Source organism: Lactuca virosa, chromosome 8 (genome assembly GCF_052849685.1).
Source record: "Lactuca virosa cultivar CGN04683 chromosome 8, Lactuca_virosa_CGN04683_v6, whole genome shotgun sequence".
Classification (NCBI taxonomy): domain Eukaryota; kingdom Viridiplantae; phylum Streptophyta; class Magnoliopsida; order Asterales; family Asteraceae; genus Lactuca; species Lactuca virosa.
Window position 1 is genome coordinate 54,506,446 of NC_136433.1, and position 18,556 is coordinate 54,525,001.

The window sequence follows — 18,556 nt, forward strand, 5'->3', positions numbered from 1 at the left end:
TCAATCTGTTTGTCAAGAATCTATGTTTCCCGATTTCTGATTTGTGATGATGTAGGACTTCTAATCGAACACATCAATCTAGTCCTGGCTGGGCCTAGCATATAAGTCAACACCAAATCATCGAGAGGCCCACAGATATCGCTTTTCCTGTTAGGGCAAAAGGAACGAATAAACGTTGACTCATATGCTTGTATCTTTTACTCATCAAATTATACATGACAATGCGTTTTATAACACCAAGTTACTGATGCGTTTTCATATCACCAATGCATGACCGACTTGTAAATTGCAACTCATATATCTTCGTTTCAAGATTATAAGATATTATCGTCTCAGTATTACTCGTGATGAATTCCATGAAGTGATACTCTGAGCGAGGGTTTATCCAATACTCAAATCTCAATTTCTGAGTACTCATGAACGTTGCAGCAATTCTATTGCCATGTCTATCCTTAGACAATCTACAATCCAGTTCATGACAGTCTTAATTCACTACTTACTTCCAAAAGTATGAGCGACTGTGGAGTTTGAATAATCTTATTATTCAGGAAGTAAAACATGCAAAATATGAAACAGAATAATAAACAATTGACAAAAGGCAGTAATCAAACTAATAAACAATACTTTATTATTTAATCACCAAAAGTCAATTACATTTATTTTGTTACAAGTTTCAGAACAAAACTGGTCTAACTACTAAAACTAATATCATCTTTCAGTCCTATGCTCCGAGCATGCTGAATATGCTTAGCCCTACTTAGACCCTTTGTGAGGGGATCTGCTGGGTTATCTACAGATGACACCCTCTTTACTACAAGATGGCCTTCTTCTACTCTATGTCTGATGAAATGGTACTTTCTGTCGATATGTTTGGTTTTACCATGATCTCTCGGTTCCTTTGTCAAGGCAACCGCTCCTTCATTATCGCAGAACAGTTCCATAGGCTCCTGGATGGTTGGAACAACTCCGAGATCTCCGATGAAGTTCCTCAACCAAGCTGCTTCTTTCGACGCTTCACTCGCTGCTATGTACTCTGATTCACAAGTAGAATCAGCCACCGTATCTTGCTTGGAACTCTTCCAAGTAACTGCTCCTCCATTCAGTAAAAATACCCAGCCTGACTGAGAACGGAAGTTATCTCTATCCGTCTGAAAGTTGGCGTCACTGTAACCATCTACTCTCAAAGTATCATTGCCACCAAGCACAAGGACCCTGTCCTTTGTCCTTCGCAAATACTTGAGTATATTCTTAACCGCTATCCAATGAGCTCTACCTGGGTTTCCCTGATAGCGACTGACTATGCTCAAAGCAAATGCCACATCAGGGCGAGTACATGTCATAGCGTACATGATCGATCCGACAGCGGAAGCATAAGGTACACGACTCATGTCATCTATTTCAACATCTGTACTCGGGCATTGAGTCTTACTCAATTTGGTATTGCTCTGGATAGGTAGCTCTCCCTTCTTGGAATTTTCCATACTAAACCTCTTTAGTACCTTATCCAAGTATGTGCTCTGAATAAGTCCAATTAGTCTCTTCTTTCTATCTCTCAATATTCTAATCCCAAGAATATAGGCAGCTTCTCCAAGGTCTTTCATGGCAAAACACTTTCCAAGCCAAGACTTAACATCTCTCAAGGTTGGAACGTCGTTACCAATGAGTAATATGTCATCAACATATAACACCAGAAAAGTTACTATACTCCCACTAGCCTTGATATATACACAAAACTCATCTTCACTTCTAGAGAAACCAAACTCTTTGACTTTCTCATGGAAGCAAAGATTCCAGCTGCGAGATGCTTGTTTCAATCCATAAATGGATTTCTCAAGCTTGCACACTCTATTGGGAAACTTTGCATCAACAAAACCCTCTGGCTGATTCACGTAAACATCCTCAACCAACTTCCCGTTAAGGAAAGCAGTCTTGACATCCATCTGCCAGATTTCATAGTCATTAAAGGCAGCTATGGCGAGCAATATCCTAATAGGCTTAATCTTAGCTACTGGCGAGAAGGTCTCATCATAGTCAACCCCTGGGGTTTGAGTGAAACCTTTTGCAACCAGTCGAGCCTTGAATGTGTGCACATTTCCATCCATGTCTGTTTTCTTCTTGAAGATCCATTTGCACCCAACTGTCTTACGACCTGGTGCACTATCAACCAAATTCCAAACTTGGTTGTCATACATGGACTTAATCTCGCTGTCCATTGCCTCTTTCCACTTGGAAGCCTCTGGGCCTGCAATTGCTTCCTTATAAGTGATTGGTTCATCTAAGTTCACCAGTGTTCTGTCACTTATGAATGTGTCACCATCTGAAGTAATATGAAAACCATACAACTCAGGCGGCACACTCACCCTAGTGGACCTTCGAAGAGGTAATGAATTATCAACTGGTTCAACAGGAACTGTTTCCTCTGGTTGAGTGCTAGTGTCATCTAAGGTTCCTTCATTGGCTAACTCTTGAATTTCTTCAAGTTCAATGGTGCTCCCACTGTCCTCTTTGAATATGAGCTCTCTTTCTAGAAAGACTCCTCTTCGTGCTACAAAGACCACGTTTTCACTAGGCCTGTAGAACAAATATCCAAAAGACTGCTTTGGGTAACCAATGAAAACATGTTTCTCACTTCTAGCTGCTAGCTTGTCGTGAGTCTCTCGTCTTACGAAAGCTTCACAACCCCAAACTTTAATATGTGCCAACGAGGGAACTTTCCCCGTCCACATTTCGTGAGGTGTTTTGGCAACCTTCTTTGTAGGGACAAGATTGAGGATGTGGGCGGCTGTCTCTAAGGCATACCCCCAGAAGTGAATAGGAAGCGAAGCACGACTCATCATAGAACGAACCATGTCTAACAAGGTCCGATTACGCCTCTCAGCTACACCATTTAATTGTGGTGTCCTAGGAGGAGTCAATTGTGAGACTATCCCACATTCTTTCAGATAGTTGTTAAACTCGATACTAAGATACTCCCCGCCTCTATCGGATCTAAGTATCTTTATCTTCCTGCCCAATTGATTTTCGACCTCATGCTTAAACTCTTTGAACTTTTCAAAGGTTTCTGACTTATGCTTGATCAAGTAGATATAACCATATCTGTTGTAATCGTCAGTGAAAGTCACATAAAATCGATTAGCATCTCTTGTAGTTGATCTGAAGGGCCCACACACATCTGTGTGTATGAGATCCAACAGACCTTCACCTCTTTCACAAGACCCTGTGAATGGTGATTTTGTCATCTTTCCCAAAAGACAGGATTCACACATATCATCTGATTTTAGGTCAAATGATTCCAACACTCCATCCTTTTGGAGTTGGGCTATGCGTTTCTTGTTAATGTGTCCAAGACGACAATGCCACAAGCATGCCTTGTCTACACTATTAGACAAGTCAATATTAAGTACACTATTTCCTAAGCTATCAACACAAGTCACTGTTTCATACACACCATCACAAGGTAAAGCTTCAAACATAAAAACACCATTCTTATAAACAGAAACTGAACCATTCAAATCATTAAAAGAATATTTAAAACCTTGTCTGAACAATGCATGAAATGAAATAATGTTTCTCGTCATCTCAGACGAATAGCAACAATTTATCAAATCTAATCTAACATCATTACTAAACAAAAGCTGATAAACTCCGATCTTGGTTACTGGTGAAGGCTTTCTGTTTCCCATGATCAAGTTTATCCTTCCTCGCTCTATCTCCTCACTTTCCTTTAGCCCCTGCAAATCAGAACAGATGTAAAAACCACATCATGTATCAAGGACCCATGAACGAGAAGATAATGAGTTATTAGCAGAAATAGTGTAAATACCTGCCGAAGATGGCTTCACTTTGCCATCCTTGATATCTTGCAGATATTGTGGGCAAGATCTCTTCCAATGCCCCTTTTGATTGCAGTAAAAGCAAACGGCCTCTTTTGGATCAGAAACATGGGGAGTGGAACCATTGGGCTTAGCCTTTGGGCCATTGCTAGATGACCCAGCTTGAGCCTTGCTCTTCCAGTTTTGCTTGGGAGGACCTTTCCTCTTTTTCCCCTTTCCCTGTCCAATAGCCAAGACAGGGGCACTTGCAGGTGTGGAGGGTATACTTTTACCCTTCATCCCTGCTTCAGCTGTCTGCAACAAGTTGTGCAATTGGGCCAGAGTTTGCTCAGTGTTGTTCAAATGGTAAGTTAGAATAAACTGACCATAACATTCAGGAAGTGAGTTCAAAACCATGTCAATGGCCAATTCCTCATCAAAGTGAATGTTGAGCTTGACCAAACGCTCTATGTAGCGTTGCATTCTTTGCACATGTGACACAACCGACTCCCCTTCTTTCATCTTGCAAGCCATGAGTGACTTGACTACTTCAAACTTTTCTTGACGAGCTCGCTTATGGTACTTTTCCATAAGGTCCTTGTTCATTTCAAAAGGTCAGTAGTCCTCATAGTACCTCTGCAGTTCTGGGGACATAGTTGCTACCATGATGCATGCCACTTTGGTAGCATCATCGTAATGTTTCTTGTAGGCAGCAAGTTCTTCAGGAGTAGCTTCAGACTCATCAAGTTCTTTGAGCTCCTTTTCAAGAACATATTCTTTGTTCTCAAAACGAAGAGCCATCTTGATGTTGCGCATCCAATCGTTATAGTTAGAGCCATCCATAACGACTTTGGAGCAGATATTGAGCAAAGAGAAGTTTTGGTTGGAGGAGGATGAAGCAGAAGTGTTTCCAGGAGTAGACATCTGAAAAGAAAGAAAGTTTTAGTTAGATTTCAAGATACCTCAATATAATAACCCAAAGATAAAATATCAAGGTTAGGATCCAACTATGAAGATTCACAACTTAGAAATGGGATGCCGAGATCCAAGTGTAAATTTCATAAAGGTAGGTGAATGACGATTCACCAATTCCACCATTAGACGAAACAAACGAAGTGAAATTCCTAATTCTTTTGAGATACATTGAAACTATTCAATGACATGTTTTAATCTCAGATTATGCTCTTCTATTTGTGACTGGGATGCTGAGGATCACAAACAAGATGTGAATAACCATGCAAATGTGCTTGGTAACCTCATTGTCTTTATTATTAACTATTGATGTGCTGGTAAACCACACACGCTCCATCAAAATGACAATTATGAGATACCCATTACTACTCTTTATTAGTGTCTTTTAGTGTGATGGTTAACCACACACGCTCCACTAACGACCAATAAAGCATAATGTGCAATTTCATGGATTAGCATACTTTTCACATTTTTTCTAAAGTAACTAGAGTTGGGATTTTGTAAAATAATGTTCTAGTACTTTCTTTAATATCATTATACTTTTAATGAGAAGTAGTTGTCCTATCAAATCCGTTCTGCTAACGAACCTCCACTAATCAAGGGAGCGGTGGGTGAGAGTGAACACCCATTCAACTACCATTTTATAGGCAGTTTCCTTATACCCCCCTTATAGACTAGCTTCGTGAATGAGACATACTAGCGATTTGACTGACCATATTCTTATACATAAATAATATTAAACATTTAATCATAATACATATATAAGGTATGTTTTAAACCTTTTAAAACTTTAAGGTTTATATAAAGTTTGAAAATTAAACTATTAATTTAAATTTAAAATAAACCAAATTACTAGATTTAATATTTATCTATTAATTAACTTTTAATCAATTTATTAAATCTTGTAAGGATTATCTAATTAAATTAATCAATTAATTTAATCTTAATCCTTATCCCTCTAAATTTCGAAAATTGGGGTAAGGATAATTATCCAATTAATCTAATCAAGTAACAATTATCCAAAACAAGAAACCCTAAAACTTCTAGCATATTTCGAAATTTACAAGGGAGGAGGCTAGGGTTTTCGAAAACCCTTTTATCCAAAACCCTAATTTCGAAAATTTGGCCTTTAGGGTTTAATAGCTATAAACCCTAATTTGCAATTCAACAATTATAGCAATTCAATTTAAAACAAACAATGGCTCTGATACCACTGATGGGTTTTAGGTAATACAAATAAACTAGAAAAACAATTCCTAAGTTCACATGCAACCTACTTTGGATCTATGTTTTAACTATTGAACATATAACTTTGAATTGCAAAACAAGAACCCTAGAGGAGGAGACTATTTTCGAAAATGGTAACCTAGGGTTTAGGAGTTACATACCTTTCGATTGTTATAGCAAACAATTAATAATTCCCTTGATCTTGATCTTGATCTTCTTGGAAGCTTAGCACCACAAGTGTAATGCCTCTAATGGAATCACACCCAAGAACTAGCAAGAAGGAAAGTAGAAGAAGAGAGAAAGGGAGGGAGTATGCAATTCGGCCTAGGGTTTCTTCCAAAGAACAGAGTGGCCGAAAATGTGAGCCAGAGGCTCCTTAAATAGCTGAGGGATCTAGGGTTTTGGGAAAACCCCTAATGCTCCTTGCTTAAGGCCTAAGCAAAGCCCAAGGGCCTTATCTAGAACCCCTTGAACGAAATCTCTAGGGTTTCCCCTATGGATTTCGTCCACCTCCTTCCAAGGAGGTTCTGGATCCTTCCACTCAACTATTAGTTAATTGCAAACTAGTCCCTGCACTTTATAATTAATTCTTTTAACCCCCAAAATTAATTCTGATTAAATTCTGGCTAACTATTAATTAAACATAATGATTTCTAATTAATATATTAATCCACTAACATATTAATAAATCATTTATATATTAATTTATTAATCTTATAAATTAATATCTCTCCTTTCATAATTTCCTTATCCAGTTGCTAGGTTGAGGGCAACCCAAAAGGACTGTGCTGCTATCAATTCAAATACATACCAATTATAGTTATGAGCTTAGACACCTAATCCAACAAATTTAACATATAATAACAAGAACAAACTTCCAACAACTTAGAACATCAATAGCTCCCATCATCATTCATTGAATTCATCTGTAGATTTTTTTTTTTTGCTTTCTCATGTCATATTTCCATTAGCTTTATCAAACAAAATGCTATCAACTTAAACATTTTCTAATCATTGACCACTTTAAAAATTTTATTTTTTATTTTTTATTTTAAATTAACTAATTTACCTTTATATTTGTGAAATATTTTATAAAGCCTACTAATCTAACTTATTATTTTTTAAGCATATATAATATTTATGAAACTAAAAAAATAAAATACTTAACAATACCATTAAAACAATCAATATATAACAACACACAAAATTAAATCAATACTATTAAATCTAGAGTCCACATTTCGCTTTTATCTCATCGCATAACATTATGTATATAATGATAAAGATAAAAAACAAAACGATATAAATATCCTATGACCATTACTAGTTTAATAGTTAACTTTGAAGATTAAAACATGAAACTCAAAAAAAAAATTAATTGGATAAAATATGAATCTGAAAAAAATAAAATAAAAATAGTTGATGTAAATAAATATTTTTAAGGTTGATTATTAATATTTGACATCTCAAATAATGATACTCATAGTCAATTTGGACTAAGTTTGTTAGTTTGAGTAATAACATGTGACGGTACCTGGTAATGTTAGTTTAGTTTGGTACATGTTAGTTTAGTTTGAGACTGGTTCCGTGTAATGCTCATCCATAATTTGACGTACATATAACTGCTTGTAAATTGCTTTTAACTTTCGAAAACCATTATTTTCGCTATCCTTATCACATTTTCAAACATTTTAGAATTCCTAACAAATTGAACTACCCTCACATTCAATGCTACCTTGCTTTCCCTTTTATTTGTGTCTAAATCTAAAACCACCTTTTGTTGATTACTCTATATTGGATTTCATACTACCATACCTAGGGATGTCAAAAACCCCCGTGGGATCCCGTTCCCATGGGACCCCGATACCGTACGAGACTAATTTTTAAAAAAATTCGGGAGCGGGAGCGGGGGCGGGGGCGGGATTAAACCCGTTTATTTTCGGGATTGGGGTCGGGAGTAGGCGTTTCCGTCCCGTACTCCCGCGGGGGCCCCGTTTTTATATTGATATAAAAAATATTTAATATAAAATATATATAGAAAATAGAGTATCAATTTTTAGGGTTTCCTACTTTCCTTTTCCTTCCTCAATCCACTTCACGCATACGACTTCTCTCAATCCACTTCATCCTTCAAGTCGACTTCTCTCAACCCCTCTCTATAAAATTCCCAATTTCTCGACTTTACTCTCTAGCAATCACGTCTTCTTCTTCGTCTTAACTCTTCACAGTTCACAAATTACACTCACTGAGTCACCGACTCACATCCCCTCTATTGGAATCGAACGAGTCGGCGACAAGAGTACAAGACCACGAACGGTACGACGACAGAGTACTGCTTGACTGCACCTGTCGGCGCCCAGTCGTCGTCTACTTGTTGATGACATACCTTCCTCCACCAGCGTCGGTGAACAGTTCTTGTCTCGAACATCAAGCACTCTTTTTTCTGTGATGGTTTTGGTAATTTCTTCTTTGGTCCAATTCAAATGAGACAATGATTTCTAGTCCAGTTCAGTTTTCTAATTTGTATGATTGTCGATTTTATGGTTTCTTTTCTGAATTAAGACTATGATTTCTGGATTGATTTCAATTGATAGTGTGCTTGTTTCGATTCTGATTTCTGAATTGAAATTGGATTTTAGTTGTAGTGAGTTAATTTTTGAATTGATTTATACTGAATTGATATTGGATTTAAGTTGTTGTAAATTGATTTTTGATTTGTTATTGTATTTAAGTTGCTATGAAAGATTGCTGTGATAATTTTCAGTTTAGCTATCTTGATGTTTGCGATGACGTTGGTGTGATTTAAGTTTTGATGTTTGCTGTGAATTACTATATGAAAAGTAGTTTTTTTAAAACCCAAAATATAGCATTTTTAAGAAAAAAAAAATCAATTTTAAGCCCATAAACAGGGAACAGGGGCGGGATCGGGGTTAATAGAGGTATTCGGGGGCGGGATCGGGGGCTAGATAACCGGGGGGATTGTTGATTTCGGGTTGACATCCCTAACCATACCATACAGTCAAAATATGAAGTAGTAAGAGAAATAAGGGGCATTATGTAAAACTTTCCTAATTTTGGGTCACTTTTGGTGATTACATATATAAACCTCGACAATAACCTTCCCGACAAAATCACTACCATTTCGATTCAAGCAAGCAGCGGCCATTGCAACACGAGGTTTTCTCTTTCCCTCTTTCTCTTTCTGTCCTCTCTCCTCTCTCTAGCACTTGCATTTCTCCTCTTTCTCTATTTAGCTCAATGCTCTGTTGACACAAAATAACTAACGCTTACCCTAATTAACTCTATCCTTCTCAGTCTGTGGCATCCTAATCTCGTTCTTGTTTTTTTGATCGATTTGTTTGTGGTTTTTTTCTTCAAATCTTTGATTACATGTATGCACATTTGATTGACAATATTACCAGATTATATGCGTCGCTCGATTGCTTATGATATATCTATGAATGTTATGTTGAATACAGGGGTTATGATTTGTCAACTTGATTAGATGTATATAAAATCCCAAACACGCGAACATGACGATTTAGGTTTTGTTGCGATGAGTAGTAAGAAACTGGAGTTATTTCCGGAAAACTTTATACTCATATATCTAATTCAAACCTTTTTTGTTGCAGGATTGTTAGAAGATAAGAAGAATGGTGGCTTTTACATTGCCTCAAAACTCTTCCATTCAGTGTCTAAGATCTTCTTTGCTTCCTCATAAACCTCAATATCTCAACAAACCTTCACAGAAGTTACTTCCTGTAAATGATACTAAATTACATGGAATTGGAATTCGATCAAAAGAAACAAGAGTTGTACCAAAAATATGTCATGCCATTTCTGAGAAAGCATCATTAGGAGGTGTCTTGCCCAAAAATAACAACCCTGTAATTGTGATTGACAATTATGACAGCTTCACTTACAATCTTTGTCAGGTTCTCCTCTTTCTCTCATTCAGTATAAAAATGACTCTTTTTTCTGAAGTGAATTCATGTATTCATTCATAGCACACAATTATATGTTATGTTAATGCCCTTTTTAATTTGTAGTATATTGGAGAACTTGGATGCAACTTTGAAGTTTACAGAAATGATGAACTTACCGTTGATGAACTCAAAAAGTAGTAATTATTCTCATTTGTTTTTTTTTTAATCTTACTTTTTTTATTGTTTATGTATTTTTTTGTTTTATAGGAAAAATCCTAGAGGAATTCTCATATCTCCTGGACCAGGTAACCTCACAGTTACAGCTGTGTATATTTGTATAAAAATTTATGTTCATAATATTAAATATTATAAATTTCATTTTATAAAAGGTGCTCCACAAGATTCAGGAATTTCATTACAAACAGTACTTGAACTTGGACCTGATATACCTTTATTTGGTGTATGCATGGGATTACAATGCATTGGTGAAGCTTTTGGAGGTTAGTTTTTTTTTTTTTTTAATTTTTAAATAATAATATTTCTTGTGATTTTGTATATGCATTCAGAAACTTTAGTGTTAAATCATATCCTTCATTGTCAAAGATGCATATATGTCATTAGGGTTTGTTTGTCATGATGGAATGGAATCAACAAAGGAATGGAATGTGTCATTACATTCTGTTATCATGTTTGGTTGTTTTAAAGGTATGAGATGAGTAATTCAAACAAACATGACTTTCTCATTCCGTCGTAATCCTCCATTCCATTCCTTGTTTGATTACAAATTCATTATTTTAATTTTCACTCAGTAAATAAAAAAAATAATTAATTTATAAATTTTACAGGGAAAATCGTGCGATCTCCTTTCGGTGTAATGCATGGAAAAAGCTCACTTGTTTATCATAACGAAGGCGGAGAAGATAGTTTATTTTCAGGCATATCAAAGTATGTAATTTTTTTATTTAAAAAATAAAAATAAAAATATAGTTTTTAATTATGATTTTGACATTTATTTTTGTTTTTTTGTTAGCCCATTTATTGTTGGTAGATATCATAGCCTTGTAATTGAGAAAGAGAGCTTTCCTAGTGATGCACTTGAAATCACTGCATGGACAGAGGATGGATTAGTTATGGCTGCACGTCACAAAATATATCGCCATTTACAGGTAATAATATTATTATTTATTATTTATTCATTTCCAAAAATTAAATAATAATAATGGATTAATCTTTTTTGTTTATTTTTTAGGGGGTACAGTTTCATCCAGAGAGCATTATTACAACCGAAGGCAAGACAATTGTTGGTAACTTTATTAAACTCATAGAGACCAAGGAAGAAGCTCAAGCTATTTCTAGAAATTAAATTTGGGAAAATTTAATATCTTTAAGAGTTTTTTTTTTCAAGGTACATGATTTTGACGTTTTGATATTCAAACTAGGAAGATTAAGTTAAGGGTTCGTTTTTCTTTTTGTAGTTTTTTTATACCATATTTTGCTTATGTTATAGATTTTATAACTTGTTGGGAAAACATATGTGAAGAGGTGAAATTTGAAATTGGGATTTTGGTACTTTTTTTTTTTTTTATTGTTTTGAGTAATTAACTTTATGTTGCTAGTTTAACAAGAAAAATCATTAAAAGGAACAAATTGAACATTTATTTGAAGTGGTTCATCATCTAGAAAGGTGGGACAATAGCTTGTAGTCTTACAAACATCGAGCAAAAAGAGATATGCAATTAATAATTTACAAGTTGTGATTCTTATTGAATGTTTTTATAGATGAATTGCATAACAAACCAATATTAATGTCGTATGAATCTATATGCAATTATTAGCAAATACGATGAAAACTTGATACTCACAATAATATGCTGTGTATAAAGATTCAAGAATGAGGATAACATATTTCATTAGATTCTGAAGCTTTCAGCATAGCATAGCAATCTATCATTTGCTCTTATTATACACAAACACAAAATCGAATGGAAATACACATTTGAATCTGTAGTCATGATACATAAGAGAGCTCCCAAAACATATATAAGAACAAAAAAGATGTGTTAACATCTCAACATGATTTCAAATCAAATCTACTCAAGTTAACACCATTCTTTACTAAAACTATATCATCAAGAATAATTCATATAAAGTCGACAACTTTTTCAAGATTTTCAACATACCAATCTCTCTCACTTGCTCTTCACACTAACTCCATCTTTTCCGGCGATGATCACAGCGGTGGTCATATCCAGAAACAACCCATGTTCCACCACCCCTTCAAAAGCCGATATCTCCTTTCCAGCAGCCCATGCATCCTTAATCGGAGTCTTGAAATACAAATCCACAATGTAATTCATGTTATCAGTAACATAAGGCTTTCCATCTCCATCTAATCTCAATTTTGCATCGCACCCTTCCGATTTGAACAAATCTTGCAGACGAACCAGATTATACTTCCAACAAAACTGCACCACTTCAACAGGCATTGCTAATCCGCTTCCACCTAAACCAGAAACAAGCTTCGAATCGTCGACAACCACCACGAATTTGTCGGATGCGGCTTCCACCATTTTTTCACGGAGGAGGGCGCCGCCTCGGCCTTTGACTAGATTGAGATCAGGGTCGACTTCATCTGCGCCGTCGATTGCGAGGTCAAGTTTGGGATGATCGTCGAGGATCGATAAGGGGATCCCGAGGGAAGCGGCTTGTTCTTGAGTTCTTTTTGATGTGGGTACGCCGACAATGTCTTTGAGTTCGCCGGATGCGAGGAGTTCACCGATTTTCGATACCACAAAGGCGGCGGTGGAACCGGTGCCGAGTCCGAGAACCATCCCGGAGCTGACGTACTCTACGGCCTTATCCGCGGCGAGTTTTTTGAGATCGTCTTGGGTTAGTGGTTGGACAGGGGATGGGGCAGAGAAGGCTTTGATGGAGAGATATCGAGGGGAATTGAAGGTGACAAGGCGGGTGGAGGTGGCGATTGCGGCATTGTTGTGGTGGCGGAGAAGGGAGGAGGAGAGAGGAGGACGGGATAGGAGGGAGAGGGAAGCCATGGTTGACGGGAAGGGGTAGGTGGGTGTGGTGTTGGCTCACTCAACAATGAATCTCTGTCTATCCGATGATCGATCAAGTGTTTGTGTTAGGCTGCCATTGATTTGTCGTTTCTACTTTCTACCAAAACAAAAGCTTGGTTGGGTTTGTTTTGAAAGGATGAGCCTTTTTTGTCCACTTTCTTTCAAGAATGCAAAGTTTCATTTAGCCACAAAGTTTTGGTTTTTCACGATTATGTCCCTCTCAAGAATGCAAGTTTCAATTTATCAACCAAACTTCTCAAAAAATGATTGTATTAGTTTACCAGTGACACACCCATGACCATAATGAACATTATCTACTAATTCTTTCCGAACTTAACTTGTTGTGTTAAGGAATCTATGACTATTGTGATATCACCGAGTCTATATCAAGAATCTAGCTGGTATCATGTCATTAACATCATCTTTATTAGGTTTAAGAAAAGATGCAAGAGGGCGTTGCAGATTGGTACTCGTGATATTTCCCATCTTGTGTTAGGTTATGATCGACAAACACATATATAAGACATGAATAAAGATAAAGAGCACATAAGAATTAACGTGGATCACATGACTAGGGTAATTGTTTTGTTCACAACTACATTAGATGTTTATAATGATTTCGCAATGTAGGATTACAAGTACAACGAGATACTATATATGAATAAAACATAGTCTAAAAATCCAGGTAACCTAAGCTAACAAACTGCCTATGTCATCATTTGAAGGCTTCAAAGCCTTTTAAAGTCTTCAAATGAGAAGCCTTCTTGAAATTGCCTTATGAAGTCAAGTGTTTTTATAGACTTTATGAAGAAGGAACTTTTGCACATCCACAGTCAAACTCCACAACTCAATTATCTCCTACTAGGAGACAAATTAACAAACCAACTACCTTCGAAAGCATGTAACTTTTGTGAACTCACAACCGTGTAACCTCAAGTACCATTGTCTTGGTTCTTGCTTGAATATATACATTATTTTATTCAGTTCGAACATGATTTTTCTTTACCAGTCATCTAGAAATCTTATGCTTGCTGGCATGTAAATGTCTTCTTGAAGGTCTCCATATAAGAAAACTGTTTTTACATATAGCTTCTCCATATGTAAGTCTTCTGCAACCAATATACCTAAGACTAATATGCTTATAATAATCTCCACAACTAGAGAGAATATATCATTATAATTAACCTCACTTTTCTATTGACACCCATCTAGGCTTGTATCTCTTGCTACCATCCAACTGATCCTTTACCTTGAAGACATACTTATTCTTTCTTTCATACGGGTAAATTGACCAAGGACTAAGTTTGATTATTTTCAAGTGAACTTATCTCATCCTCCAAAGAATTCTTCCACTATATGCAATCCTTTATTCTTAAAGCTTTTAGATAAAACTTTGCCTCATTATTCTAAGTTAATAGCAAATAGTTTGCTGATGGAGAGTATCTACAAGGGCGGATCTTTATTAGGGCGAGGGGAGCCTGCCCCCCCCCCCCCCCCCCCCCCCCGATTTTTTTGTTACAATTAGCCCATATACTTTAATTTTATACATATTATGGCCAAAAATATAAAATTTTGGCTGTGGACCCCCTACTCATCGATTTTTATACATATTATATTTCTGCCCCCCCCCCCCCCCTCCCAAATCAAATGTTGAAGCTCCGCCCCTGAGTATCTAGCTGTATGTCTTCTCTCTTTAGTGGATCTTCTAACAATTTTTGCATTAAGTATATTTGAGATTTATATATAAGAAATTTGAATAGATTACGTTCTCCTGATTTCGTGGATATAAAAAACGTCCAAAACGGAGATCATATGAGAAAGTTACGCATCTTTAAAGTTATAAAAATAAATATTTATATGATTTTCCTGAAACGAACTATGCATTGCTTCGTTTGGAATATATACGAACCTCATAAATCATATTTGTGCACGTTTTTGAACTCAGACTATGGTCTATTGGTTTATTTCATTTTTATCATATTTTTAAGTTCGATCAAAATCAGATTCGTAAAATCTATCGAATTTGAATCAATTAATCGCAAAACTTTAAATGTTAATTCACGGAGCTAGGTATATCAGAATTGAAATCTGTCTGCATTTTTGGAATCACCATGACCGGAACAATAAGCAAGCACTTTCGAAAATTTTTTAGAAACCGTATGATGACACGAGAATCGAGAAATCGGGATTTACATCACAAAATAAATTATAATTATTTATTTCCTAAAATATCTAACATAAACACCATAAAGTCAATGGAGGCTTTTGATTTGTGCAGTGGAAGCTTCAAATTGAAGCAAAAGGAAAACCCTTACCTCTCTAGTCTTTCCCTCTACATCTCGTTCTTTCTCTCTCGTTGAGCCACCGCCGGAGGTGGCAACCGACTGCCGGAAGAGAGCAGCAGCCCTCCGCCCATTCTTCGACCACCTCACGCAACTAGCCACAATCACCCCCTGAAAAATCGTCGCCACTGGTATCCTCCTCCCTTCTCCATTTTCTGTCAAGAAACATTGTTAACACGCTGTCACGTGCGAATTAAGCAAATAAATTTATCACTGCTGGTTGCACTAAAAATATAACACGGGGAAGCAGGGTCGAATCCTCTGGGACACAACCTAAAAGTCAATGCTTTTTTTTATCACGCACATTCTAGTCAAGAAACATAAAATATAAAAGGAGGATTTTGAATCAACTAAAAAACTAAAATTGCAGTGATATTAAATTAAACGAAATAATAAAAACGATTTCAGTTCTGCTGCGGCTTTTCCTAATCATGCAACTAGCCTAGATCTGATTATTTGAGATACGTTCTATCTAAGCTGGTACTAATAAAAACTAACAAACTCTAGTATAATCTCTTTACCTAAATTAGTTAATCAAAACAAGCTCTTTGAATTAACCCTAACTTTTTACTGTTCAATTAAATAAGCTCTTAATTAAATCAAAAAAATTGCATTAAGTTCTTTGTAAAATTCCCAGCAATATCCAATACTTCTCACAAGTTCGGAAGCGTAAATATATGATTTTTCAGTTTATAATAAAGTCAAATCCCAAACACGGAACCGATTTATTACTTGTTACTTTTACCAGTTGACAAGAACAATTACGGATTCTATTAACTGATTAACTGGAATGATAAAAGCCTAGCTAGGTGCACTACAAGAAAAAGTTGAAATAACTACGGAAATTTGCTATGAAAGTAAAATCCGTAGTTATTCTGCTATGGATTATGCTACGGAATGGCTTGTCGTAGCTATTTTGCTATGGAACTTGCTACAGAATTACATTGCGTAGGTAATATTTGAATAACTACGGAATTTTGCTACAGAATTAAAAACCGTAGCTATTCTACTATGGAATATACTACAAACTAATTAGACGTAGGTATATTTGCTACGGAATTAGCTACATAATTGCATTCTATAGCTAATATTTGAATAACTACAGAATTTTGCTATGCAATCGGAGTCCGTAGTTATCATGCTACGAAATTTGCTACAAAATTATAAGGCGTAGGTATTTTGCTACAACTGTTGCTACAGATTAAAGTTTGTAGTTACTTTGCTATAGAAATTGTTACGAAATCAAAATCTGTAGCTATTTTGCTACAAAATTTGCTACCGCATCTAAGTCTATAGCTAGTTTGCTACGACATTTGTTACGGAGTCAAAATCTGTAGCTATGTCGCTATAGAATTTGCTACAAGATCATAGGTCGTAGCTATTATACTATAATATAAAAACCATAAATATTATACAATAGAAGTTTCCAGTATGCAATTTTAAGTGTTTGGAGGTTTCTCAAGTAAAGTTTAAACCCTTAAAACCGAAATTTCGAATTGCATTTACTAATTACTTAATTAAAAAATATTTTTATATTTTATACATTAATTAAACAATGTAAAGTAAAATACATTTTAGACCTTAGACCGTTTTATGGTTTTTAGTATTCAGTATTTACGACTCATAATCCTCAAGAATTCACGACTTACACCGAGGAAACCGATTCAAGGAAACCAAAAAATCCATAAACCGAAACTGATTTCCATCTCTAATATTTAAGATTGAAGCCTTTCTTAAATTGTGAGTCCAGACTTTAGTAGCAACCATGTTTCATTTGAGGTAAGCAAGAACCGCCAAAATCTTAGAAATAGTTTGTAGGGGGGTGGTCACATCCCGTTTGTTCGATCGATTGTGGTGCTTTTCGATGCGCATTGGACCTCGACCAAACCTCTTAATAGAAAATAGGGTTGTGCATGGGTCGGTTTTGGTCCCAAACCTATCCCAACCGCTTTCTGGTTTTTAGAACTTAATAGGATCGGTTTCTGGTCGGTTCGGTTTCTCGGGTTCTGAGGTCGGTTTGGACGGTTTCAACCCATACACTGATCACAGGTTCTGGGTTTAAACCCATCGGTTCTGGGTTCCAATCCATTTTCCATAAATGAAGCAACAAGTTAAATACTTCAAAAAACACCATATTGAAGTCAAATACTTCAAAAAACATGAGTCTTACAACAAATAGTCTATTACAATTTACAACCAAAGCTCGAAATAGTCTATTACAACCATAACACAATCAACTATTGGTGGTTTCTCAGGTTGGATCGGTCGGTTTCTTGGGGCGGTATTTCGTTTTTAAGTGTGGGTCGGTTTCCCGGGTTGGATGGGTCGGTTTTTGGGTAAAACCCGAAACCGAACCCGATTTTTCAGTTTTTAAAAATAGCAAACCCTAACCATCGTTTTTGCTTCAGTTTTGGGTTTTTCGGTCTCGGCTTCGTCGGTTTTGCTTCAGTTTCGGGTTTTTCGGTCTCGGGTTTGCTCACCCATAATAGAAAATCTACCTTTTAGAAAATACTTGAGTCACCGAGTCAACGAAAAGTGAAAAAAATTGAAATGACTAAGTATCCTTTAACTTGAACATCAAAGAATTATTTTTATATAATTTGTATTACTTCAATTTTATTTCAGACTTAGATTTGGTCAACATCGGTCATCTTCTTTACCTATCAACAAAAAAAGTAAGAAAAGGACCAGAATCGTTAAGGCCTTTATTTACAACCACAAGGTTTTTTTGTAAGTTCAAAAATTCAGAAACTAGAGGAAGTTGATGAAAGTGAACTGTTTTATAAAGCTGTCGGAGGACATGACCGTAAGAAAAGAATTTATGGGCTTGGATCATATGGCAAGTCCATTTTTCCTGAAAACTCTTATCAAACATGCATTTCACCTGAGATAACTTCTGAAAAACATCATCTTGAGACAAAAATTCAGAAACTAGAGGAAACCATAGAGCAACAAAGGACGAAGTTGAATGACATGAGAAACATGGTCAGTGATATGAGAAACACAAATAATCATTGACACTGTTTTTTATTGCATGTTTTTGATTTCTAGTTGAGTTTGATTATTAGATTAGTTTTATTGGTGTTTTGGACAAAGTAAAATTTAATTCCATGATAAACTATTTTTTATTAAGAATTTATGTAATTTTTTTGTTTATTGCACTTTCATAATGTTGATTTTATTATAAATATGCTTTGGGATTT

General features: G+C 35.9%; 2 protein-coding genes across 2 annotated transcripts; one reads left to right on the forward strand and one right to left on the reverse strand.

Annotated features, from left to right (window-relative positions):
* Positions 1–9,072: 9,072 nt before the first annotated feature.
* Positions 9,073–11,522, forward strand: LOC145134761 (anthranilate synthase beta subunit 2, chloroplastic-like). The gene is made up of 8 exons (XM_079069593.1): positions 9,073–9,188; positions 9,644–9,946; positions 10,061–10,131; positions 10,205–10,242; positions 10,327–10,437; positions 10,783–10,882; positions 10,968–11,103; positions 11,187–11,522. Exons 2-8 carry the CDS (start codon positions 9,665–9,667, stop codon positions 11,298–11,300), a joined length of 852 nt encoding a protein of 283 aa, XP_078925719.1. The 5' UTR covers positions 9,073–9,188; positions 9,644–9,664; the 3' UTR covers positions 11,301–11,522.
* A 307-nt stretch (positions 11,523–11,829) lies between these two features.
* On the reverse strand, positions 11,830–13,120 carry EMB3119 (Ribose 5-phosphate isomerase, type A protein). Its single transcript, XM_079066860.1, has one exon. The coding sequence runs from the start codon at positions 12,988–12,990 to the stop codon at positions 12,127–12,129; it is 864 nt and encodes a 287-aa protein (XP_078922986.1). The 5' UTR covers positions 12,991–13,120; the 3' UTR covers positions 11,830–12,126.
* Between the last annotated feature and the right edge of the window lie 5,436 nt (positions 13,121–18,556).